The 26193-nt window shown below is 41.9% G+C and overlaps 1 protein-coding gene across 1 annotated transcript in view; it reads left to right on the top strand.

Annotated features, from left to right (window-relative positions):
• CNTNAP5 (contactin associated protein family member 5) overlaps positions 1 to 26193 on the top strand; it is a 632291-nt gene that overhangs the window by 274015 nt on the left and 332083 nt on the right. Inside the window, exons 7-8 of the mRNA XM_035008223.1 lie at positions 3121 to 3270; positions 6099 to 6270. Coding sequence (XP_034864114.1) covers positions 3121 to 3270; positions 6099 to 6270 — 322 coding nt within the window. The remainder of the gene's footprint in view (positions 1 to 3120; positions 3271 to 6098; positions 6271 to 26193) is intronic.

A 26193-nucleotide genomic window follows, 5' to 3' on the forward strand; every position in this document is an offset into this window, starting at 1 on the left:
AAGTTGAATTAGTTACTGACTCCTTTTCACACAGTCTATAGTTTGTCTGCAGATGCAGTCTCCTATATTATGCAAATACATTTCAATCAGGATGCAAATGAGAGTAAAAAGAAGTAAAGACCCACAGCTGGCTATGCCCCCGAAATGCCCCTGCCAGAAGTCAAATGTTCATCACCAGGAAACACCTGACAGAGCCTCTACCTCATTAGCAGAGTCCCTGTGGTTAGGACCCAAACTCTGGCTTTTGGGAGGAAGTAAGGCCGCCAGGTTGAGCAGCCCCTGGGTTCACCCCAAGCAGATGTTCAGGGCTGCAGCAAAGACTGCTAGGGAGATGGCTGGAAATGCAGGAGGGTCCCTTACATCTGGCCTGTTGTGAGCAGATGGGGCACAGCTGCCCTGGTGCAATGCAGCTGGGCCCCAGCCTGGTGCTGTGCTTCTCCCTGGGCAGCTTCTCCAACCACCTGAGGGCTCAGGGGCATAAGCTCTTCAGCAACTGTTCTGAGAAGCCCTGCAGACCTCGGCTTTGATTTTCAGTGCTTGCTTCCCGGCTGGTTTCTTAGGGACTGCTCCAGTAGGCTCTACTAAATCTGATCCCTTTTACCTCCAGGAATAGTTCTTAATCCATCTTGCTCTGCATTTGCACTGCTGCTCCTTTGGCTAAAACTCTCATCATTCTGTCTCCTGGGGCCAGTGCTAGCAGGAGACCCCATCAGTTCTGCTTCCAGCCTTGATTCCTCCCAGCTGTCCTCTGCCACCGGAGTCCTTGGATATGTACCTCCTGCCAGATTGTTCCCATGCTAAGGACCCCTCATGGACTCCCATTGTTCTAAAGCAGTGATTTTCATTTCTACCCATATATTAGAATCACCCAGGGAGCTTTTAAAATTTCAGATGCCTAGGGTCCCATCCATCCCCAAAGGTTCTGATGGAATTGGATTGAATAAAGCACTCTCCAGAATCATTTATCCAAAGAAATTATGGAAACTCATTCCTTTGTTTGGCATTCCAGGCCCCTGGGTGATTGGATACTCTCTCACTTGTCCTCCTATTGTTCCCTCCTGCTTCTCATTCCAGACCTTTGCCTTTTTGTACAGTCTCTCTGTCTCCTGGACTCTAGCTGTATGAGTAGAGAGCTCTTGTGCATTTTTCAGAACTTCCCTGAACTGTCACCATCTCTGCTGTGAAGCCTTTTTGGGATCCTCACATGCCATTACTTAGGCTTTCTTTCTTCTCTGCTCCCATATTACTGCACCACCCAAAATAGCAAGTGTTGTTTTTTGCTTGCTTCTTTGTTTATCCCACTACCCTGAACTCAAAGGACAGTATTCCAATCCTTATTGCATACATCTCTTCCATTATCAAGAGACTATAGACACCATCTGATGTTTCTCTCCACACTTCCAGATGGGAGGGACCATTTTGCAGTTGCTGTTCTGTTCACTTGTTTTAGCTAACATCATTGTCTACTTATGATGTGACATGAACTATTCTGCATGCCCTACTGTATTAACTACTGTATAATTTTCACAAGAGTGTATAAGTACAATCATTTTCCCCATTTTGCCGGGAAGAAAACTGAGGCAATAAGAATAGGAAGGCCACTCAACACATAGCAGGGCACAACAGATGTCTATTGAGTGAAAATGTGTGTCAATGTGCTTTTCTCACAGACACATCTTTGGGACTGGACTAGTAAATAAGACTGTGTTTCCTTCAGCAAGGACTTGGCACCTGACAGTCTGAATAGATATACACTTTGTAGAAGGAAATAGTCCCAATCTTCATGACAAATTCCCAGATCAGCTTTCTCAATCAGATAGGCCAGCAGGGTAGTACACACCAAAGACATTTGGGGCATGAGAACAAGGGAGGAATTAACTTGTAATAAATACCTACTATAGGGGTGCCTGGGTGGCTCAGTTGGCTAAGCGCCAGACTCTTGGGTTTGGCTCAGGTTGTGATCTCAGGGTCGTGGGATCAGAGCCTTTCTTTGGGCTCCGTGCTTAGTGAGGAGTCTGCTTCAGATTCTTTCTCCCTCTCTGCCCCTCTACTCTCTCTCTCAATAAATAAATAAATAAATAAATAAATAAATAAATAAATAAATAAATAAATAAATAATAAATAAAATTAAAAAACAACAACAGCAACAAAACACCTACTATGCCTGTAACTGTCCTAGGAACTTCCCTGCCTGATCTCAATTGATCCTTTTAGCGATCACAGAGTAGGAATGATGATCTTTGAAGATGATAAAGCCAGAGTTCAAGGAAGGTACATAACTCAGTCAGTGTCACCTAATTAGTTAAAGAAAAATGTTGGGATTGAACTGGTCTGTTACTTCTCTCAGATGAGAGGCTGTCTCTGACTGGCACGTCATTAGAATTTAGCATTCTTCATCTACTTTTGCCTTTAAGAACAGTTTATTTTTTCCTAAAAAATGCAGATAAGACATTTGTGGAAAACTGTAAGAAAACTAAAGTCGCGGGGCACCTGGGTGGCTCCGTCGTTAAGCATCTGCCTTGGGCTTGGGTCATGATCCCAGGGTCCTAGGATCGAGCCCTGCATTGGGCTCCCTGCTCAGCGGGAAGCCTGCTTCTGCCTCTCCCACTCCCCCTGCTTGTGTTCCTGCTCTCACTGTATCTCTCTGTGTCAAATAAATAAATAAAATCTTAAAAAAAAAAAAAAAAAAAGAAAACTAAAGTCGCCTATAATCCCACCACCCAGAGATGAAATCACCAGGGATATTTTGAAGTATTTTGAAGTTTTTTTGTTTTTGTTTTGTTTTGTCTTGTTTTGTTTTTTCCTTTCAACATTTTACTCCGCATTTATATCAAGAGGTCAATTCACATGGCCAAAACCTTTGGTTGTAGTATACAGACAAATTTGTGTTTTCCCTTTTGTTTTGAAAACAAACATTTCAAACATGGTTCAGACCCTTTGAAAATAATAGAATTAAAATGATAAACAGAGGAAGAAAGGTAAAGTTTGTGGAAATGTGGGGCTTGTGGTTTAAGCACAAGGATGCACGGGGAGCGCAGCAGGTGAGGGGGATAAGCCCTACTTGCTCCAGACCTCCCCACTCAGTCATCCCTATGCTTGCCTTTCCTGTTTCTTTTGCAGGCAGCAGTTTGAATGATGGCTTGTGGCATTCAGTTAGCATCAACGCCAGAAGGGACCGCATCACTCTCTCTCTGGATAATGATGCAGCATTCCCAGCCCAGGACACCACCCGCTTGCAGATTTATTCTGGAAATAGCTACTACTTTGGAGGTAAATTCCCCCTTTTGAAAATAAAGGAGGGAGGGAGAATGCAGTGAACAATTATTTCACCCTGATGATTCGATTCTTCTTTGTCAATTAGACCATTCACACGCACACACACATGCACACACACACACAACCACGGGTACCCACTCCCAAGCACAAATGAGAAGAAAACTCTCTGACAGCTGTGCAAATATGAACTATGTAGGTCAGTACAGAGGAAAAAAAAGGAAAAGAAAAATAGTTATAAGAGCCGGTGTTACATAACATGTCCAAAGGAGATTTTTGTAGCCATGCCAAGCTCTGTGATCACATTGGGAAGGAGAAAGTCAGCTGAAAACTTGGAGAATGCGCACCAACAGTCAGCAGTACGTGCAAAAGGAAAAATCCAGGTGGGAAGGCACAACCAGCATGCTCCGCTTCTAGGCTATTCCTTTGCCACTTTACTGTCTGAATCCCCTATCTGTTTCTTCCTTCCCGACATCCCTGTAGGCCATGTCAGGGGAGTGGGCCTCTAAACATGGGGAGGGTCTAGAAGGCCCATTAACTTGTAGCTCCAAGTGGGGCAGACAACTCAGATCCAGCTCTCTCCATTGCCAGGTGAATCCTGGGGACCTTCCTAATGACGAAAACATGGGGCAAACTGGAAAGGATGAAAAATATATGATTAGGAATTCACTATATTTTTATGGATGATGTGCATTTGTATTTAGTTTTTTCAAGGCATTTCTTTCATTAAAATATTAGTATCTAATTTCCTAGTCACCTGTCGGTATTAGAGAAATAGTCTCTGAGAGTACACTCCATCACTGACCTTGAGCAAGACACTGATGGTCCCTGAACTTCCTTATCTCGGACATGGGGAAGCAGAGCCAAAGAGCTGGAAAACTTCAATAAGGTCAGAGTTTAAGTGTATAGTCCAGTGCTTCCAACAGGGCAAGGGATGGACAAACTGGGCTTCGACTTTTATAAATATGGGAATGGACTAGACCTGTTCTCAGGTTGCTAATTCTTTTTCCATTAAGAAACTGAAGGGAAGTATCAGATAAAATTATAAAGTGCAGTCTGTCAAATAGAATTTACAAATCACTTCTCTCATGTCATGGCATGTGGTTAGGCTTTGAAATACAAAATGGTCTTGGTGCAGATTTAGCATACATTTCGGGGCATCCTGGAAGAGATGCAGCATAGAGCAGTATTTTTGTGTTTTGATTTTAAGGCCCCAGGAAGGGCCTCTGTCCTTCATTCTAAATCTTCCCCTTGTATGCAAGGACAGTGGATTCCTCCAAGAAGGGAGAACTTCCATTCACTCTAAATGGTTTCGGGATCTTACCTCATTTAATTCATGGGGTAACTTTGTGAGGTAGGCAATCTTAGCCCCATTTCACAGATAATAAGCCTGGTGTTTGCTGAGATGAAGTCACTTGTATAAATATTAGGACCAGGATACACCTCCAAGTCTGTGTTCCCCACAACCCACTAGGTTGGGACAGCAAAGGGATGCTAGCGAATGTAGCATAAAGTCTGCAGAAGAAGGTTCTCGGGGACCCCAAAGGTACATTTCACAGACGGCATGATTTTTGCACCACATGAAATGTTTCACCAACAAAGAGAGAGAAGCATTCTTGTACTTATTTCTGGGGAAAACGATGTTCAATAATGATGGCATCCAAAATGCCTCAAAGGGCAAATGTCTGCCTTCCCCAAGTTTAGGGGGCACTGGGTTTATAAAGTGAAGATTTATCTGTGATTTAAACAGTATTTAAAGAAGTGCCCCACACGTCGACTGTAAACTTAAGGGAGGTGAAAAATGAGTTTGAGTAATAATAGTCAACTTACATAAATTCTCTCTACAGCTTCAATTAGAACGTGTAGCATCTCTCTTCGTTTTATAGTGTGCCTGTGAACTATTAACCAGCTGCTGGGCTTCAGCCCAGCAGTGACTGTCTATTAGAAATGGCTGAAATAATTCCCAATTATTTATAGGTTATTGCCATATTTTCAAGCTTGCATTCCCATATGCTCTGAACCTATTAAAACCATCGGGATGGAGTTTATAAAGAGCACAAGCACTCATATACCTACGTTGCTCTGTACCTGTCTTAATGAGAAGCAGGTATGTCCTGGTTGCAAGCTATGCTAAATCAGTATGCAATGCAGTTTTTTTTTTTTTTTTTTTTTTTTTAAGAAAGCTCTTTAAAAAGGTATGGTGTTAACCTTTCATGTGTGCTATTACAGCCCTATAACTATGTGCATTTAAACCCTTAGTTCCTTTGGCGCCAGGATTTGCTTTGTGCAACTCTTCAAAATTCCAGTTATGTTCCTTTGTGTACCTTTCTCAGGAACTAAGCCTATTAATGCTAACAATTAACCAGACAATTACTTTGCCACCATCCTTACCCAAAGCATAATTTCCTTTGAAAGTGTAACTCAGAATTGAATTGTGCATTTAAAGCGTGTTTTGAGACAGAACCAAAATTCCCAAGTAATTATAATATGTTGCCTCCTTGGGATGAGTGAAGTATACCACACAACAGAATGGTGGATAGCTTACCAATAGGTGAAAAGAAAGAGGAATGAGATAAATGTTATAGTATTGATATTCCCTTTAACACATTTTTTTTCTGTTCTGTACAGTGATTGAGTATGCCCCATTTTGTACCAACTCCATCCTTTCTCTGAGAATGCTAGGATTCACAACAAAAATGCGTGCACTGCTGTGAATGAAAAAGCCCCAAAATAATTAGACCTCCAGGTCCTCCATCAATAGGTCACCAAAAAAATGACTGATCATTTCAGTATTCTTCTTCATTTTTTTTTTCTCTGTCCCACAGGGTGCCCTGACAATCTCACCGATTCCCAATGTTTAAATCCCATTAAGGCTTTCCAAGGCTGCATGAGGCTCATCTTTATTGATAACCAGCCCAAGGACCTCATTTCAGTTCAGCAAGGTTCCCTGGGGAATTTTAGTGATTTACACATTGATCTGTGTAGCATCAAAGACAGGTAATTATTGTCTCTTCTCTGTTCTCCCACCCCCTTCCCATTCTCACTGTTCTAAATATGAGTTTCTTTAAGCAAAATTCTAATCCACTGACATTAGCCATATTAGACATAATTGAGTTGCCTAATGGAAAATATTTCTGAAAGGATTTCAGGCCCAGAGAAAAATGGTTTAAATTAGTTGAGTCTCTCTTCATGTTGACTTGCAGTAAATGGGATATGCAAATTAAATCAAAATACAAATTTGTGACAGGATTAAAATTTTATGCATAAACAACATTTGATTACTTTGAAGTTAAGAGTAAAGCATAAAGGAGGGAAGGATTACTTCTCTCTTAAACCATTTTATTCTCTACTGCAGTGAGCATCCTTTCTAATGGGGGCAAATGAGTATCAGGCTCTCAGGGTCTAAAACAGAGGTTCAGATGGCACCAGAGTGCAGTGACTCCTGGGGCGGCTGAACTTTGTTGTTGCTACCCCTAACCCACTGCTTCTTTGGCCCAGAAGAGAAGAGGCCACAGACAGAGAGAATCAGCACTTATGCTCTGCAACTCACAAATCTAGCAGAAGCTCGGTTTCTCTCTTTATTTCTTCTGGGCTCCAACTCTTCTTATAAAGTTTCTAGGTTCAAAGACATGCTGCTGAAAGTTAAAGAGGACTGATTCTGAATTTCCAGCCAGGTTTATCATGCTCTCCATGTTTTATCTCTAGCACTTACTTCCTCCATTCTCACAATTTTGCTCATCCCTGTCAAAATACCATTTATTAAATGGGTGAATAATATGTGTTAAGTACTTGCCTATGTGCTGGTGATACAGGGTCTCTGCTCATGTCTCATCAGGGATTAAATTAGCTGTTATGATAAAGTGCAATGAATGCCCAAGAAGTACACCCTTATTTGTGGGACATAGGGCAGCCATAACTCAGTCTGGCCCTAGGGAGAGTGAGGTCAAGAAGGTTTTTAGGAAGTGGTGCTGAGCTGGATCTTAAAGAACAAGCAGAACTTGCTCTCTGGATAAGTTCTCTGCATGCAGTGTCAGAAATGGCAGAGAAATAGGAGAAATCATGGCTGGCAAGTATTTCATCAATTCAAGATGCTGGTTTTTCATTTTAAAATCTCTAATATTGGGATGAATTTTATAATTGATGTATCATTGTTCAATCAGCAACATTTCTTTCTTAGTGGCATATAAAATAATGGTATGTCTTACAATGAAGACTGTCTTAGAGTCAATAAAATATAACTCAGTGGAGATGGAAGGTCAATGTTGTGGAGTATGTGGTGTGAATATGGTTAGAGATGGGGTCCAGTAGCAACTATGAAGAAATTTGTGTGCCTGTGGGATGCGGCCTCATGTGCTAGGTGAGAATCAGGAAGGAAGGTATAAGACGTGCTTCCTAGAGAGAGTACTCAGGAAAAAGTAAGAAGGACGGATTAAAAGAGAACCAGCCCAGAGCTGGGAAGGTAACTGCCCCTGTCCAGGGGAGCAATGATGAGAAGCAGCAGGTGCCTCTCCTGAGCAGCACAGAAATCAGCTCTGCAGGTTGTAGTCCCCTCCGATGCTCGGAATGACCAATATAATTTGATGGAGCTTTATGTGCATGTTTTTCTGTTAATACCACTACACATGGGATCCTCAACAAATCACACAGACTTCTTGGCTCTTCTACTTCATTTTTTTTTTCTATTTGACCAGCTGGAAAAGTGGGTAATAAAATGTGTGCTTCATTAGAATGTGCTAGCTTAGAGACTTCAGAATAAAAGATACTACACAGAATGGTTGCCACCCCTATAGTCTTTATTAACAACGAGGGGGAAGCATCCAACTTCATCAGCCAGCAGAGCCTTTTGCAAAGTGGAGTTCAATAGAGGGAACATTTATCAATAGGGATCTCTTATGATACCTTAATTTCTAATCAAGGATGCTCTCATTATTTTCGATTACATGAAAGTCATTGCCATCTATACTGCATCATTACTTTTGTGTAATTGTAGTCCGTATAATTGTATTACATACAATTGTGTTTTGGTTAATTGTATAATAAGGGATTGTGTTTAGTTTAGTGAGTAAATGGTACGTTTTTCTTGATTTACCAGACAGCGCCTCTAACAGAAGTGGATACTGTGGTAAAAGGCTTTGCTTGATTAATTGTTTCTTGAACTTGTATTTAACATTTGTTGGAGAGGGGCAGGAGTTAGAAAAGCAGGTGGGTTCTAAGTTGTGTGTTTTATTTTTAATGTGTTGGCCAATTGAAGTTGATTTAAGGGCAAATGCAAAGTCTTTGTCTAGAGGGAGCTTGCCACTTGGGGATAGGGTGGTGTGTGGTGGAAGAGGTTGGGGTGGAGAAGCCTGGCTGTGTGTGTGTGTGTGTGTGTTTTCTCCTGGCTGTGTTTTTTTCTTAACTGTGCTCCATCTGGGAAGTCCAAGAAGAACAGCCTTTCATCTGACCTAAGAGTCTCTTCTCTCCCAGACTCAATTCTCTGCCCCTTCCTCTTAGGCTATAGAGACCCAAGCCTCCTTCCTGGCCTCTCTGTGGTTACCTGTCCCACCCCTCTGTCTCCCTCAGAGCAAGCTGACCTGGCTGGCCAGAGGAACCCTGCCCTCTTAGTGTCTTTTAAGGCTCTCAGTACCAGTCACTGTGGGAAAACCAAGGTAGTATTCACAGAAGAGGCGCAGACGTTCCAAAATTTGAAAGCTTCCTCTAGTGGGGGTCCCTTAATCAGGTTGCCTTTGAGATGGTGCTTCTGCTGCCCATCCTGAACAAATTCACAAACCAGCCATGAGACAATGCTGGTAACAGCTGGTAGGATCCCTTCTCAGGAATTAAGGAATCTAAACTAACAATTTGTATTTCAATGATGGGCAAATTACCAAGTCTTCTGGTCTCAGGGAAGAAAGGAAGTGGAGAAATTGGCCTGGCCCCCAGTTGGGCAGCAAAGAGGGCTGGCTTTAGGAGGCTCCATCTGTAGAACTGCCCAGTGCCTGTCCAAGGGTGAGTTAGGAGAAAGAGGTAGAGCACCCTTTTAGGAATCACATTTGGCACAAGACAGAGCATTCCTAGCAGATCCCACACACTTTCAATAGTCTTTCTAAACCTCTAAAATATGATGTTCATGTAGTATCCCTCCTCTGTGGGCTGAATCTTCAACCTCACATTTTCTACACCCTAGACCCCTGCACTTATCTCTTGCAACCCTCTTGGCAAGACATGATATTCTAAACTACATAGAACAAAGTCACCCTCAATAAATGCTTCATTCCATGAACAGCTTTATCATACCCTCAGGTACTCAAACCCATAGATAGGTATTGACTAAATGAGTTGGGCAGTCTTATGTATATACTTAGGTAGTGTAAGAGGTGGTAAGAGCAGCAGAAATCCTGTAGTACATCGCTATCAGTGTCTCAATTTTTTTTTAAAGAGGGTAAACTAAGACCTGGAGTCATGTGTCATTTTTTCCACGGTCACAGGATTAAAGTTGTGGCTCAGAGTTGAACACCGTCAGGTTCTCTCCCTTATACTTCCACCCAAAAGGCACTGACCTGGAAATGGCAGGCATTATGTGTCTGTGGCTCCTACACAAGCAACCCCATCTTCTGTCTAACCACAGAAAAGTTTTTCAGGGATAATCAGTATATTAAATTCTTTGTAAACATTAGGTACCCTATGAGATTTCATTTAGAAGGGGGACACTCAAAGTGGTATGCAGGGTCAGGCGGGGTCTGAGTGAAGTAAGTCCTGGTGGTCCAAGTCAGGAAGTTCCTCTCCCCAGGATTTTTGTCGAAAGATCTACAAAGTCAGTTAGAGGAGCCATGCCCAGTCTTGCTGAGTCCAAAGTCCAGGGTAGGAGAAGCGTAACACCCAATGTTGTCTACAGATTTGATTGGGAGACTGGATCCAAGGTGTGAAGCCAAACTTAGAGGAGCAAACAGGGCCACTGTCTGAGGTGGGGGCAGGTGGAAGTCACACCTAGGAGAATTCATTAATCTCAGTGCAGGTGGCAGCAAATTTGAGAGGTGATGGAATGTGTTTAATTCCCAGTCTACTACTTATCAGTTTGAGATATGATACATATTATTTAACCTTTTTGTTTCTGTTTCTTCTCTTGCAAAACTAAGATCATAAAACCTACCTTTGCAATGAGAGTTAAATGAGACAGTGTGAGAAATCAGGTGCTCAGCTGCATGTCTAGCAAGCAGTAGCTACTCAGTACATGTTCTCCATGTTAATTCCCATAGCCAAAGGTTTGCTAGCTCTCTAGATTCCATGGGGAAAGGAGAAGGCTCAGGTCTCCCTCTGAAGTTCCTCCAGCCCACCATGGCCAAGTGATCCCTATAGCTTCTGGGGTGGATCCCCATAGATATACCTCATATGTGCCCTCAAGTCAGTGCCTTTGCACTTTGATTTCCACTTGTTCAGAGAAGCTGTTCCTCTGGGCCACCAACAACCACCCATTAGGAAAATGCCCATCAATTTGGGTGCCAGGGTTGCAGTCTTTGGTTCTCAGGGCCTGGATAGGATAAGGAAAGCATTGGTTCTCGGGGCCTGGGTAAGATAAAGAAAGTATGTGATTGATATGCCAGGCACAGACTTTAAGGCAGTCCTTATTTCCTGGTTCATACACCTGTGGACCCTGAATTTACATAAACCTGGAAGTAAGTGTCTCATTAAATTTTGCAGACAAATTCCAGCATGTTTACATCAGAATGGCCAGGAGGACTTCTTAAAAGCCAAATTACTGGGCCCTACCCCTAGAGTTTCTGATTTTACTGTGGTGGGCCAGGGGATTTGCATTTCTAACAAATTCCGGGGTGCTGGTGGGCTGATCATGGGAGCAGACTTTGAGTTCTACTCCACTAAAACCTCTGATCCTGGAGGTCAAGGAATTGTATAGATTCTGTACAAAAGTGGTGTAAGTGTGGGAGAGAGGGATGGCTTCTGCCCCCACTGGACCCCCAAGCAGCTGCCCTTCTGATCAGAATCTCACAGGGTCTCTGAAAAGTTCCAGCAATGCTGTCTCAATGTCCATCTCCAAAGAGGTGTTGAAATCAGTCCATGGGACACTGTTGGGGGGTGGGCACAATTGAATTCCATCTCCCTCCAGACTTCCCTGGTTTTTGTCACCCAGCTTCTCCCCTCCTCCCCATTACAAACAAAACTTTTGGGAGTATAAATGAAAACAGTCGGATCTCAGGGGTGCCTGAGTGAAGGGAAATTTTGGTGTGGAGGGAGTGTGGGTCTTAGAATGGCTGCAGCTGCCAACAAACATAACTTGTCTTTGTGTTATCTGGGGGACGGTTGACTTGCTGGCCCTCCTCAAGGTTATAGCTCCGATCTTTCTCCCTCTACCCAAGCCTCACATCCTGTGGGTGCTGCTGGTGCCATTCTAACGAGAGTGACTCCACCCACCAAAACATATTGCTCCAAACCTTTGTAAAGATTGATAGAGACTGATTTCCTTTGGTCTCCTGGTGCCTGGCAAGGGGTCTCTGTGGTCATGTGTCCCATTTCCTGCCTCCATTCCTCACAGAGTGATGGTATTGAGGAACCATCTTCAAAGATCATCCAGCTCTGGTTTTGCGTAGAAGGTAATAGAAGTCTAAGTTGAGCATGGCAAAGCCAGATATGGAAGTTGGGTCTTTGCTATTGTATCCTATGGAGAATTTTTTGCTTTGACCCTTTTAAAAATGAAACAATTTGCTTGTTCCAATGAGTAAATCACATGTGAAACTCTGCTGTAAAATGTCTTGCAGCCAGATTAAGTTATGAAATGTAGCTTCTCACTCCATAACCACTTCCTATTCCCCCAACACACATTCATTTAAGAAAAGCATCTGCTAAACTCTCCGGTCAAGATTCTTACCTTCTTGGTTCAGAGTTTGGAGTGCTGTAAACACTGAGGGTGGAGAAGCATTATTTTGGATGACCTTCCATAAACAGACTTATGCTAAAAACCCACTCTGTGTGTGGGAGTCTGTTAAAAACAGTAGGCTATATAAAAAGATTACATTGCATGGTAATGCATATGTTTTAGTTCTTGTCTAAAATTGAAAGTCTTTCCATTGGGTGCCAGAAAAGCCATTGTAAGGCCAATGCCCACACAATCTGAGCTTCTAACTCTAAAGTGAGAAATGCTACAATATGGTGTTCTCCTTTAACTCATGGGATGGAGCCAACATCAAAACAAGAGCACTTCTGCTGTTTTTATTTATCATTTTAGTTGATTTCATGGAGGAAAAGGAAAGGTTATAGTTTATGTAATAGTTACTAAGCAAACATTCTCTAAATATAATTTCATTTAATTCTTTCTGCAGTCCTGCAATCCACAGAGTGGTTCTCAAAATGCAGCTCCCAGACCAGCATCTGGCAACTTGTTAGATATACATATTCTCGGGTCCCAACCCATGCCTTCTGGGTCAGAAACTGGGGAAAGGGGAGCAACCTGAGTTTTAATAAGCCCTCGCCCAGTGATTCTGATGCACATTCAGATTTGAGAATAATGGGGTTGCTCTATTATTGTTAGTTTAAGGATAAAACCACCCCTGCTTAGAAGGTTCAGTAAGCTGCCTGAGGTCACATTTTTGGTATTCGTTGGAGCCAGGACTCAACTCCAGATTTTGCTAATACTTTAATCCGTGGACAGGTGGAGAGCCTATTTCCAAAAGGCCAGAGAAAGAGGAGAGATGTGCCCAGGTATTCAGAGCAAATCAAGGGACTATCACTGAGGAAATAAGATTTCTTTTTTTTTTTTAAGATTTTATTTATTTATTTGAGACAGAGAGAATGAGAGACAGAGAGCATGAGAGGGAGGAGGGTCAGAGGGAGAAGCAGACTCCCTGCCGAGCAGGGAGCCCGATGTGGGACTCGATCCCGGGACTCCAGGATCATGACCTGAGCCGAAGGCAGTCGCTTAATCAACTGAGCCACCCAGGCGCCCGAGGAAATAAGATTTCAAGAAGTTGATGCATGGGCTGGGTTTAGGAAGGTCAGTCAAGGCTGTTTCAGGTGGGATGGAGTGCATGATGCTGGGACTGAGAATGGGTGAGGTGCTAGGTGTTTGCCTGCATGGGAAAAACTGGCATCAATGGGTAAAAGAGAACTTAAAATCAAAGCCATAGGGAACCTGAAGCAAACAGAACAGATTAAAATCTGAATAACAGGCCATATTAATAGTTAATCCTTAAAAAATGCTTACTGCGTGCCAGGATATTGTGTGTGTGTGTGTGTGTGTGTGTATGATATTCTCATGACAACCCTATGAGGTGGGTAATATTATTAATTCCATTGTACAGAAAGAGATTGAGACAGAGTGGCACTACGTAACTTGTCCAAGGGCACACAGCAAGTACGTAGCAGAGCCTGGCTACAAACCAAGGAGTCTTGTTGAAGAGGTTTGACCTGTCCTTGCACTCAACCACTTCTAACTTTGTAGTTAGGAGGCATCCTACATTCTTCAGCACGATTGCAAAGTAGAAAATGATGTGCTTTCGCCTTGTGTCCTAGTCATGAAGCTGGTTGTATTACAGCAGGAAGAGAAGGAATATGGGCCACGACGGATGGCCTCCCTGCAGATGCCTGAAGGGTTATCATCCTAGCAGCTCACTGTCACAACCTTGTGACAAACACACGGATGCTCAGAGAGCTTAAAGCCTCCACCTTTATATCTTTGGACTGGTTAGGGAATGGAGGAGCCTCAGAACTAACTCGGAATGATTGTCTTGAGGAGGTAGATTTTGAGTGGACTTGTTATAAGCGCCTTTGATCTAGAAAATAGTGATTTACTCATCCTCTTATTAAATGAGGCTTACTCTCCCCACCACCTATGTTAGACTTCTTTGAAAGTCAGGGGAAAGACGGAGTTTGAAGGAATATGGAACTTGGCTTTGATTTGAATAAGTGACCATCAACGAGTACATCTGTGTTTTGTTACCAATGTCATCTCTCTCATCCCTTGTTTTTACAAGAAAAAGTGGATCATTATCTTGATGAAATGGTACTTATCTACCTGTGCATGTGAAAGGGCATCAGGATGCCTTTGATTCATGGAAACCACAGAGTGCCAACAAAGCCAAAGGTGGCACTTCATTCTGTCCCATCAGAAAGTGGTGAGACTGATTCTTCCCTCACTAACCAGTAAACTGAAATACTGATGCAAGAAACAAAGCCAGGACAATGATCTGGGTGAATGCTCATAAGTGCTTCCAAAGATGAAGGATTCATTCTGAGAGCTATAGTTATGAGGTTAAGGTGAGGTGTGCGCCTTCAGATGGCAGTAAGAAAATGTCTTTCCAAATCAGGGGGTACTTGGAACATCTCTCCTGAGACATACTGGCTAAGAAATTCAGATGTTTTAGATGACATAGAAACCAAGGCAAACTTTTGATCTGTATCAAAACATGGGGAAAAAAGGCTATTTTAGATTCTCAAGTCACTTCTGGCAGGCAGTGCTTATATTTAACTGTGCAGAAAACATTTCTAAATTAATAAGAAGAAAGATATTTTTCTTTCTCCCCCCTTCACAATCGTTACATCACTAAGCCTCACCCAACACTCTGAGGAAGGCCTCCCATCTGTTTCCCCTGTTCTCTAAAGAGTGTGCCTTTCATGTGGCCCATGCCACATTCAGTTTTTTCCTCATTTACACTGATGTCCACTCATGGGGCCACTGAGACAGAGCTCTTGTCACCTTTAACACTATTTTTCCCTACTATAAAAGCATTCATCGGTGGCTCGTTGTAAGCACTGTTTATGGGCACAGTTGGAAGAGAAAAGGAGCTTAATATGTTTTTAGTTGGGGAAAAAGCAATCTGACCTGTGATAAAATGTGCTCACCTGTTTCTGCAGCAAAACCTAAATTTAAAATCAGTTCTCTGCTATTTTTATCTTGCATTAAGGTATCTCACAGGAAATTCCCGGAACTGGAATCTGGCCTCTGGGGTTTTACTGTGACCTGGACTTCTGAAGGCTGGGTCTGGCCCCACTCCTGCCTGTGTAACGTGTATGGTCGGTGTGATGATAGGCCATTGCTGTAACCATAACAAAATGGAACGTTGGCTTTCCTGGTTAGCAGATGAGGAAAATCCACCTTCACATAAATTCAAGAATTTACCTCACAACAGAATCAAACTCAGGCTTTCAAGGTGGTGAAGCCCCTGCTCTTTACCTTGAGCCTAACTTTGGACACAACCAGTCACTGAACCTCTTCCTATCTCAGCTTCCTCCATGGTCAAATGGGACAACAGAGGCTCTTTATCACTCTAGGGGGATAAATGAGAGCAATGCGATATTATTACTGCCTCCCTCTTGGAGTTGTGGTGAGGATTGACAGAGAGAAGGAAGATAAAAGTTCTTAAAGTTAAAAGCAAGAGAGACAGAAATGGATGGGTCTGTATGTATCTCAGCAGGCCAGATTTTAGAAAACCCATATACAGGCAGAAAAAGATGGCACTTTTCTGAATAATTTACCTACATAACCTATTTTATTTTTTGGACAAGTGATTAATGTTTTCACTTGGTTCAAGTTACATATTTGAAATCTTCCCTCCAGGTTTATCTTCATCTTCAACAGATCACTTCAACATGATTTACTAGGGTCTTTCTCTCCTAACATTGGGATATACTGTGGACGGAGCAGGAGATTATCTCAACACTTGGAAAATGCAAAGGGAAGCATTACACACCTGAAGCAGATAGTTATGCAAGAGAATATGAATATATCAAACTTTATAGTCTCTGCCCTTATGCAATACCTCATGTGTCCAGAACACCATTAACTTTATTATGACAAAAATGTCATTATCATCTTGCTACCTGCTTTTATCCATACTGAAAAGCATAATTTTCACTATAATAATTAGGTAAGGGGCTATGCCTGCTTTCAATATTATATAATCCCAGATGGTGCTAAGTAGCTCAAGGTTTATAGATTTGACCAGATCATTTTGTTGAGAATGCCAGAACCTCCCACTCTGGAATGAGAATTGGATGCATCAGCTTCAGCATTTCAGCACAAACTTGCACAAGCATTTACAAACACAGTACACAAAATATGACTCTATCCAGAGAGTCCTGGTGCACATCTTGTTCCTGCTTGCTGAGAGACCATCCATGCTCTACTAATCTTCCTGTGGGACCCACACATTTATTCAGCAAATCTTTTCAGAGGACTCACTTGTGCCAGGCACATTTCCCCCCGCCAGAGATCCAAGGGTGTACACGACAGACAGTTGCTGGTTTTTCTCCTGCTGTGGTCTCCTGGTGTCCTTGGATCAGGAGTCTGTAGGTTACTATTGTGAGTCATTCATACAAAATCCATTCATTCATTCAAATATTTTATTTGGAACATCTCTGCTGGACCAGGGGCTGGATAGGAGCTGAAGTTGTACTTATGTGCTAAACAGAGTAGATTACCCCTGACTTCAGAAAGCTCCGTGGAGAGACACCGATTGGCCAAATAATCTTGGACATAATCATATGTGCTCCCAAATATGAGGATTGATATGAAGCAAATACACAGAGTGCTAGGAGAGACTGAGAGGGAAGCTGGTTTTTAAGTGGGTGGGGACCCTGTGTCAGGAAAGGGAGAAATGGGTGTCATTGTCCTCAGAATCCACAAACAGAACCAATCTGGATCAGTGACTTTTCTCAGAGATTTGCCCTTTCTAATGCCTCATACAAAGCTCTGGCTGGTGATTCTGATCTCAGTGTCCTGCCTGTGTGTCCTCTGCTGAAATCACTGTTTGCTGCGGGGACTAGGTAATAAGTAGTGAAAAATTCTGCTTTCTTTCATGGGAAAAAACTTCTTAACTGGGTTTTTAACTGAAAACAAATTCCCTAAATTTTCCCCAAACATTAGTGTGCTGGGAATTATTAACATCCCCTTAATTCATCCCAGCCCCCACATAGGTGGTCCTGGCTGCCATGGCTACTATTCTAGTAGCACATTTCTAATATAATATAGGCTGCCCCTATGCTTAGCAAAATAGAAAAAAAAAAAAAAAAGTCCATGTCTTCCCATCCAAAATAAACACCAGTATAAAGGTGGGAATGATATTTCAGCTGGCACTTTGGTAAAGCCCAAGAATCTGAATGTGACAGGAGGCATATGCATTTTAAAGGTCATTCCAATTACCATGCTTACTCATGCTAAGCTGTAACTCTGGGGTTCTTGGGAGAAGATCCACACACTGGAGGAGGGGATGAGAACATGTGGTTGGCAGGCACTTGAGCAAATAGTAAGGAGGGTAATACAAATTACTATTGTTTCCAGTGATATTAAATAATTCTTCAACATCTGAGACACCTGAGAAGAAGAGGGGAGGCAAGCATTGATAAAGAGCAGGGCGAATCCTCACAGTTCCAAAAGCTATGATGCCATGATGTCTTTTCCTAGAATCCACATTTTGCATGGTCATATGGGGACCCATGAGAAGAGGCCCTACAGACGAGCTCCTGGCTGCATTAAATTTCCCATTTGCAACCACTTCATTCTCCACATCATAGTGAATTCATAACACAACTTCTCTTGATAGAATTATCCTAAATGTAGAGCCACTTTTGAGATAGGGAAATAAAATAGCAGAGAACTATTCTCTTAGTGGCAATTTGCCTCGTACCTCTCTCCTGCTTCCCAAAATATATATTTTATTACAAGTCTCGCTGTGGCGAAATTCAGATTCTGCACATGCACGTCACATGCCCTCTCACTGGATGGAGCAAGGCATTAAACGCAAGCATCCACATCCCCCTTCTTGCTTTTTGAGGTCTTCCCTGACCTCTCCTCCCTTTTCCTTCCTATTTCCTTCACCTCCTGTATTAATGCTTCATTCCATCTATATGCATTTACTAAACATCTGCTGTGTTCCAGAATACATATAATCTCCTCCTGCAGGAAGCTCAAGAGCAAGAAAGCCAGACAAAATAGCAGACATTGTACACAGGGACACTGGTGGCACTGAGGGGCATGAAGTTACATCCGAGCTACCTTTTGACAGGCAAGCAGAAGTGAAAATAACAGTGGAGGGGCATTCCCAAAGTGGACATCCTCCCTGCCCCATAGCAGCAGGTCTCATTCCAGCCCCCAGGCACCTGGCTGGAGTTCCCTTCCATGTCCCTTTTGCCCAAATTCTGTCCAACTCTCAAAGACTCCTTTGGATCCCACCTACTCTGTAAAGTCTCCCTGACTATGACTGATGCTCACAAAGACCTTTCCTTATGTGGCTGTCTCTAGCGCTTTCTTTTCTCTTTTATTTAGCCCCCAATCATTACTGTTACTTGTTTTGTATTTGTATTGTGCCTTCCCAGAGAAAGTTCTTGATGCCTACTTCTGCCTTCTGTTGAGAGCACGTGCTTTGCAATTATTGTTGAATAAATTGAACCTTCACAGCATCTGCTGTCAGTAGCTAGGGATGAACTGCATGTGTAATGGACAGAACTCAACCCTTCTCTTGGAGTTGGGTGTAGTACCTTTTCAAGAGATGGAATGAAAGTCACTCATCTTTAATATCTTTGCACATCCCAAACTCTGGAGACGGTTGCCCACGATTTGGGAATTAAAGCCCTTCACCTCTTTCTCATATTGAAAACTTCCCAGTGTGGTTCACACCAAATATCGCTCTATTTGAATAGCTAGAGTGCCTAATAAAAGCAGCTGGTGTCAGCTGTCAATGTTCACGTGGTGTTAAGTGCTCCTTCTGTAAGCACTAGCGAGCAAGAGTATTTTTGTTTAGCAAGGCCACCATAAAATTAGACAAGCAAACCATAGCAGTGTAGTTGAGCAATGTAGCCTATAAATATTACAGTGGAAGGAAGCACGTGAGCACATTATCCTTATTACAATCTTATGCTTTAAGGGAGAAAAGGGGGCAGCTCTGCAAGAGAAGGCGAGTCTGAATAGAAGCCGGGTCTCGAGAAACATACAAAATATCTGTGGTGATTATCAAAGGATGTCACCAGTCTCCTGCTAATAGGATCTGGGGAGCATGCCTCCTAGATTCAGTGAGCTCTAAACAGCCTCCCGGAGACTGAGTTGGGAAGGCTTGTAAAATTGGCACTGTTTACCTATTAGGAGTGGGATTAAAAAAAAAAAAAAAAAAAAGATACCTAGGGGGCGCCAGTGTGTCTGTAACTCTGTCAGCTGTTTATCTGCAGGTTAAGTCATTGAAGAAGAATAAAGGTTTCCCCGGGGGAGCACTGGAATCATATACAATCCATACTCTGTCATGTCTTTATTTTTTCTCTTTCTTTTTCTGAAGTTCCTGGCAGAGACTTAAACATTGTTATTATTCACTGGGCTATGTCAAATTCTCTAGTGTTTTCTAACATAGAGAGCTACTTCCAACTTTCGCCAAATGCCGTCTAAAGCTTCTTTGTTTTATACACACACACACACACACACACATACACACACACGGAAGATATATATTTTTTTTCTTTTCCTATGAAGTTTCTCTCTTATTTGTTTCTATACTATACCTTGAATCATCTAAATTTAGTAGAATTTAACCATGGGTTGGGTACCATGCTAAGTTTTATCCTCTACTAATTGTCTTGTTCAAATCTATGGAGACCTATATTAAAATGTTTAAAATAAACCATTCTCATTTTATAAAGGAGAGAACTGAAGTTTATAGGCGTTAAATGACTTTTCCAAGATTATATATATTATATAGCAAGTATTTTCATTAGAAGTAAATGGGCTCTCAAGCAACTTAGAAATAAAAGGAATAGTGTTGCCCTTTCAATTAAGCCAAACATCTCATAGGTCTTTTTTTTTTTTTTTTTAAGATTTTTATTTATTTACTTGACAGAGAGAGACACAGCGAGAGAGGGAACACAAGCAGTGGGAGTGGGAAAGGGAGAAGCAGGCTCCCCGCAGAGCAGGGAGCCCGATGAGGGACTCGATCCCAGGACCCTGGGATCATGACCCGAGCTGAAGGCAGTCGCTTAACCACCTGAGCCACCCAGGCACCCACATCTCATAGGTCTTAATGAATTATCTTGAAGTTACACGTCATCTAGGTCAGACTAAATTATACCCAAATTAATGGCATCAAATGCCCTGCATTGCTAGTACTCCTGATGTCAGAGTGAAGGACCATCATGGATCTGACTCTCCCTCCCTAGGAATGAATGAAGCCCATGGGGATGTAATATAAGTGTTTGACTCAATGAATTGAATACTAATTGGACTGGACCTTGACTGCCCAATAGAGCATTGTGCAGTGATAGAAATGATCTCTTTTATGTTGTCTACACCTAATCACTAGCAGCTATGGAGAACTTGAAGTGTGGGTGTTATGACAGAGGGAGTGAATTTTTAACTTAGTTTAATTTTAATAAATTTAGATTTAGATAGGCATGTGTGACTAGTGTCTGCCGTATTGGATAATACAGGACTAGACTCTCTGCTTGTGCCAGTCCCCATGGACCTATATTTTTTTTCCTAGTTCAGCAACCTGGGGCTGCATCTGGGGTAACTCTAAAGATTAGGTTTGGGCCTCAGAATCAATACCCGGTGAGTGGATATAATGTCAACCATAGCAGCCCAGGCTGTGTGTGACCATGGTATACCTTTCTATACCTTTCCTCAGAGACATGTATATCAGAAGAGAAAAGCTTATCACTCTACTTTAATTTCTCCCAAGATCCTGAGCAGACAAGTGCTTTAACTGTTATTAGTTCAAAATTTCAAGAACTTTATATGACTAAAAGATAACTTTACTACGTCAAGTATTCTTTCGCTGTATCTGTTGATACAAGTTCAAAATTACCTTCAAAATAAGGATATATTTTGAGCAAATATGTACTTATAATTTAATTATATATCATCAATAAGGCTTTAGTTTCTAATTTATTTTTAAAGAAGAGAATCTTCACTTTTTTTTTTAATCTCAAGTATCATAGAAAATGCTAGAATTATTTATTGATAGATCTCTAAAATCTGCCTGCCTGAATCCAAGCAATTTGGAGTAAGGAGTAGACTGGGGGCCAACGAAAGCTGTGTGAGTTCACTCACAAATGAGGGTTTGAATCAGTCAGTCTGTCAGACAGTACTGGCATTAAATCCAGAAATCCTGGAACCACCCTTATTCTGATTTCAAGTTTAACTGACTGACCTTCTAATATTTTGCAATCCATGAAGCTTACTTACCTACAGGAAGAGGGCATATTGGACAATTGGGTGGAAATATCAGGCCGTTTGTAAATTACACTTTTTGATGTAAATCCACAAATTGGAATTCTAGTAACACCAATGTCTTGTTAGATTTGCTTGCATGAGCCATAATACTGGAGACTAACAGTCTTGGTAATCTGGGAAGATTGGATTTCAGGGCTTGCAGGTTGAGACCAACCCTTGGATGGGAGGCTTTCCAAGGTAAAGGCCACCTAATGGGTCCCTTTAGGCAAATATTTGACTTCACCTGAGTATTTGTACCAGCACACATATCCTCAACTAAAGATCCATACTAGACTGCAGATGTTAACTTAGCACAATTCCAAAGCTACCAATGGATTAAAAGTAATCTGGGGGCGCCTGGGTGGTTCAGTTTGTCTTCAGCTCAGGTCATGATCCTGGAGTCCTGGGATCTAGCCCTGCATCTGGCTCCTTGCTCAGCAGAGAGTCTGGTTCTCCCTCTGCCCCTCACCTGGCTTGTGCTCTCTCTCTTTCTCTCTCTCACTCTCTCTGTCTCTCTCAAATAAATAAATAAAATCTTTAAAAATAATTTTAAAAAGTAATCTTAAAATTTGACCCCAGCCATATTGGAGAGCAGCTCTAAATTTTAGAATGGGTAAAAATCTCTTGAAATGCTCTTTTAAAATGCAGATTTCTGGACTCTACAATCCCAGAGATTCTGATTAAGTCCCAGTGAGATGCAGACATGGAATCTGTATTTTACCAAACACCCCAGGAAGTCTGTTGATCAGTCACTCAGAAATATTGTGTCAGCAGATTAAACAAAGAAATTTCCTTATTTTGCTCATCATAATACAGTCGCATCCAGATTTTCTCTACACAGTGGGGAACAACACTCTTAGTTCTGCCTGATGTTAATGGTATTCTCTGAAAAATGATTGCTTTGTTCAAATAAGTTTGAGAAATGCTGGAGTAAGTAAAATTAAATGGGTTTCTTTACGGCAGGATTTCTCAATGAGTCATGTGGTGTGTGTGTGTGTGTGTGTGTGTGTGTGTGAATGTGCAGTATGCACTAGAGGCTGTGCAAGAGGGGAATTAATTAGAAGAAGTTCACAACCTCACAAATATATTTGACCACAAAACCCTTCTTTCCACAGACTACTCATCTACAAAATAAACTTTTGGAAATGCTGCCCTGATGTATAGTCAGTACATCAGAGTGAACATCAGGAGGTGGTCTATAGTGGAGACAAAGTTGTTTCAAAAGCTAGCTTTGAAGAAAACAAGACAGTCATAAGCAGACATTAGCCTTCCTTTTCCTTTTTCTCAATAAAGCAAACATTTTTCCATTCAGGAAGAATTCCATCTAATTTTGATGCCTAGAACTTCTGCTTTTGATTTGTACACCCTGGGATTTACAGCCTGCCTTTTACACTTCTGTAATCTTAAATAAGCTGCTTAATATGTTATCCTCACTTTCCTAGAGATAGTGATAACTGCCTCACAGGATTGTTTTATGGATTAGCTGAAATAATTATTGTGATAACCTAGCACTAAGTCTAGCACACCAAGTGTAGCATTTAGTAAAATGTAGGGAGGTTAACATTCTTTCACATATAAAAATATTTGGGGAAAATTCAGGCAGAAAAGGAAAGAGCACAGTGTATGATTTATTTTCTAAAACCCTAGAGCTCACAGATAGGCTGCAGTGTTTGTGTCCACCGTGATGGTGGCTTCAGACAATATTCCCAGGGATTCCAAGATAGAGTTTAGACTCATAGGTGAAAGACTGCAGTGGATGACTAGAGGTATCTGCCAAAGAAGTAGGAGAGAGTGAAAGCAACTTTTTCTTAGCCATGCAGGAAATATTAAACACAGAAATGCCAGGTTGCCCTCAGTCAACTAAGAACTGTCTGTCAGCATGCCATTCAATTCCAACTGAATAAAAATACAATTGTTGAGCATTTACTGTCTGAACATTGCAGTGTGGATTATCAAATTTGAGAAGAGACAGATTAGTGTAGGCTTGGAACAAGTGTTCAGTTTTAGGATATCACTTAAGCTGAGCCTAAAATGACAGAGAAGATTATATTAAAAAAAAAAAAAGATTTCATTTACTTATTTGAGAAAGAGTGAGAGAAAGAGCATGAGAAGGGGAGAGGGACAGAGGGAGAGGGAGAAGCAGACTCCACGCTGAGCAGGGAGCTGGATGTGGGGCTCAATCCCAGGACCGCAGGATCATGACCTGAGCCGAAGGCAGACGCTTAACCAACTGAGCTACCCAGGCACCAGACGGAGAAGATTCTTATGCAAAAGTGAAAGACAGTGAATGCAGGCAGTGTGTAGATTTACGTGTTAAAATTGGGACTGTGGGCCGTCCTTTAGAGGCCATCTATAATTTTATGTGTCTAGGACCTCTTGTCCTTTATTATCTGGGATTGCTCCTCCTATCTTCCCTTCCCACCACATAGGTCTGTGGAAACTCTGTTCTCTTATATGGTTCTTGGCCCTTGGCCAGAGTGGACAGATCTGTCAAAATTGGCCAAACTGGTGCCCTCTGGGGAGTCCCAACCTTGACATTAGCGAGAAAAGTTCTTTTCTAATATAAGACATCTTAGATTCCCAAACTTGGTCATTCACAGCCATACTCCCTGCCTCGGGGTGGGGGGCGGCGGTGGGGAAGTTAGGATACAGGCAGAGTGAGGGAAGTCAACCCACAGAGCAAAGCAAAGGACAGGCAGCAGTGAATCCATCCCCTGGTTGTATTCAGGCGCACAGATTCACCTGCTTTGTATCCCCAGTCTCCTTAATCCTTGCAGTCCCGCTCTTAACTGTGTTCTGTGAACCTGTGTCTCCTCCTTGACCTAGGATGGCTTAAATGTTGAGTATTTTCCACTAAGGTTCTCCTGAATATAAGATATTTCAGATCATATTTTCCATACTTGTGTGTTAGATAATGAAGAATCTAAACAAGCCAAAAGGAAAAAAAAATACAGATATATAACGATCATAGGAAGGATTCAGTATTTTCTTTCTTTTTTGTGTTCTCCTTAATCTCCGTGTGCAAGGGTCAAAGCATTTTAGCTGAAATTGGATTCAGGGCCTATGCCCAGAACAGACACAAATTCAGGGACCAAGGAAACTGTTCACTGGCTGTGGATGGTTATCACTAGCGACCACCTGTGGTCACCAGTGGTATTACCGCTAGGCAGGACATGGCCCTTGAGGGGTTCAGGTCTCTGCTACCTTACCTCTCAAGCCCCAGACACAGAGCTTAACTTAGAGCAGTGCCTGCTCAGTTCCCTCCAGGAAGCCTGGTTAGCTCCGCAAGTGGACAGGACACTGATGAAACTTAAATGAGCAAAGATGAAGTGTGACCTTTCTTAGCAGCTCCTGAGGTTAACAACAGAGAATGGAAATGTCAGATCTGCATAGACAGGGCGAGTAGCAAACTGAGCTTAGCAACTTGCAGACCAAACCTCTCTCTTCATGTGCTGGGAGAAACATATCTGTTACAAAAAGAAAGAAAAGAAAATACAGTCTGGGTCTGAGTCAGAAACCTCCTGCAAGTATACATGAAAAGAATAATGAGTTTATTGACACTTATTCGTGTTCTGCCAGACCTTATTTAATTTTCAAAATGATTTAGAGATTATTTTTGCCTTGATTTTACTAAAGAGGAAACTAAAGCCCAGAAAAGCATCAATAATTTCGAATGTGACATGAGCCAGAAAATGACAGACTAGGATTTGAACTTGGATCTTCCTAATCTGAAGTCTGGGTTGTTGGAGTGCACCCTGTCCCCTCTGTGAAGGAGCCCATGCTGTCCTTCTGCAAGGACACAAGGGGACGGTCCCAGACCAGCCCTCAGTCGTACCAGGCTCAAAAATGAGAGCCTCTGGTAGAGCCCCTAATTCTCTGGTTCTTAAACAGCAGCTCAAGTTTAATTTGATAGCATGACCTTTAAAGTGAAAAATAAGAGAACCTTATAAACATGCCCAAATGGATCAACATCCCAAATAATCCAGACCCTACTGGTGTCCTGTCTGTTCACACTCTTTGTGGATTCCAAGGGCTGTGGCAGTGACCACAACAGCCAGGGCCAGCCTGGCCAGCAATAGTATCCACTAGAAAATAAAACCTTGGAGGCATCTGGATAATAAAACCTGAAAGGAGATCGATGAACCCAATCATAACCTGTGTCCTTCTTGTCTTGTATTTGAGAGGTTTTCCTTCTTTCTTGTTTTAGCAATGAATTTTTTTTTTATTTTGCCAAATAAAATCATAGGACTATCTATAAAAGATAAAAGCAATATTTGAGGATCAAATTAAATATTTCTGCACTTGGTCTATGAAATCAATGAGGCACCTTGAGCGGGTCACACATTGCAGTCGTGTGTTAGCCTCAGGACTCATTTTATGTAGCTCTTCTAAATATTTAAAAATTCCTGATTCACATAGATAAGTAACTGCCAACAGATACAGGTTTTGAATGCCTTCCCCTGAAATAGCTGATATTTTTCAGTAAGATTTATCCAGAAGTGTTTAAAAGTAGGTGTAATTTTTTACTTCAAATATGAGGCCCGTATTCATTCCTTATAAATACAAAAGCCAGATAAATGCATAGTCAGTGCTCCGCTTTCTATAATATGACAATTTTTTGATATCATGTTCATCCATTCATTTGTTCTTGCTCTGTTATTATGCAGTGAAAAGAGCATGTGGCTAGCAGATGTTCCTGAGCTTGGCTGGGCTTAAATGGATTTGAGTGGGTTTAAGAGTAGCAA

The sequence above is a fragment of the Mirounga leonina genome, unplaced genomic scaffold (genome assembly GCF_011800145.1).
Source record: "Mirounga leonina isolate KUSES-001 unplaced genomic scaffold, KU_Mleo_1.0 Mir_151, whole genome shotgun sequence".
Classification (NCBI taxonomy): Eukaryota; Metazoa; Chordata; class Mammalia; order Carnivora; family Phocidae; genus Mirounga; species Mirounga leonina.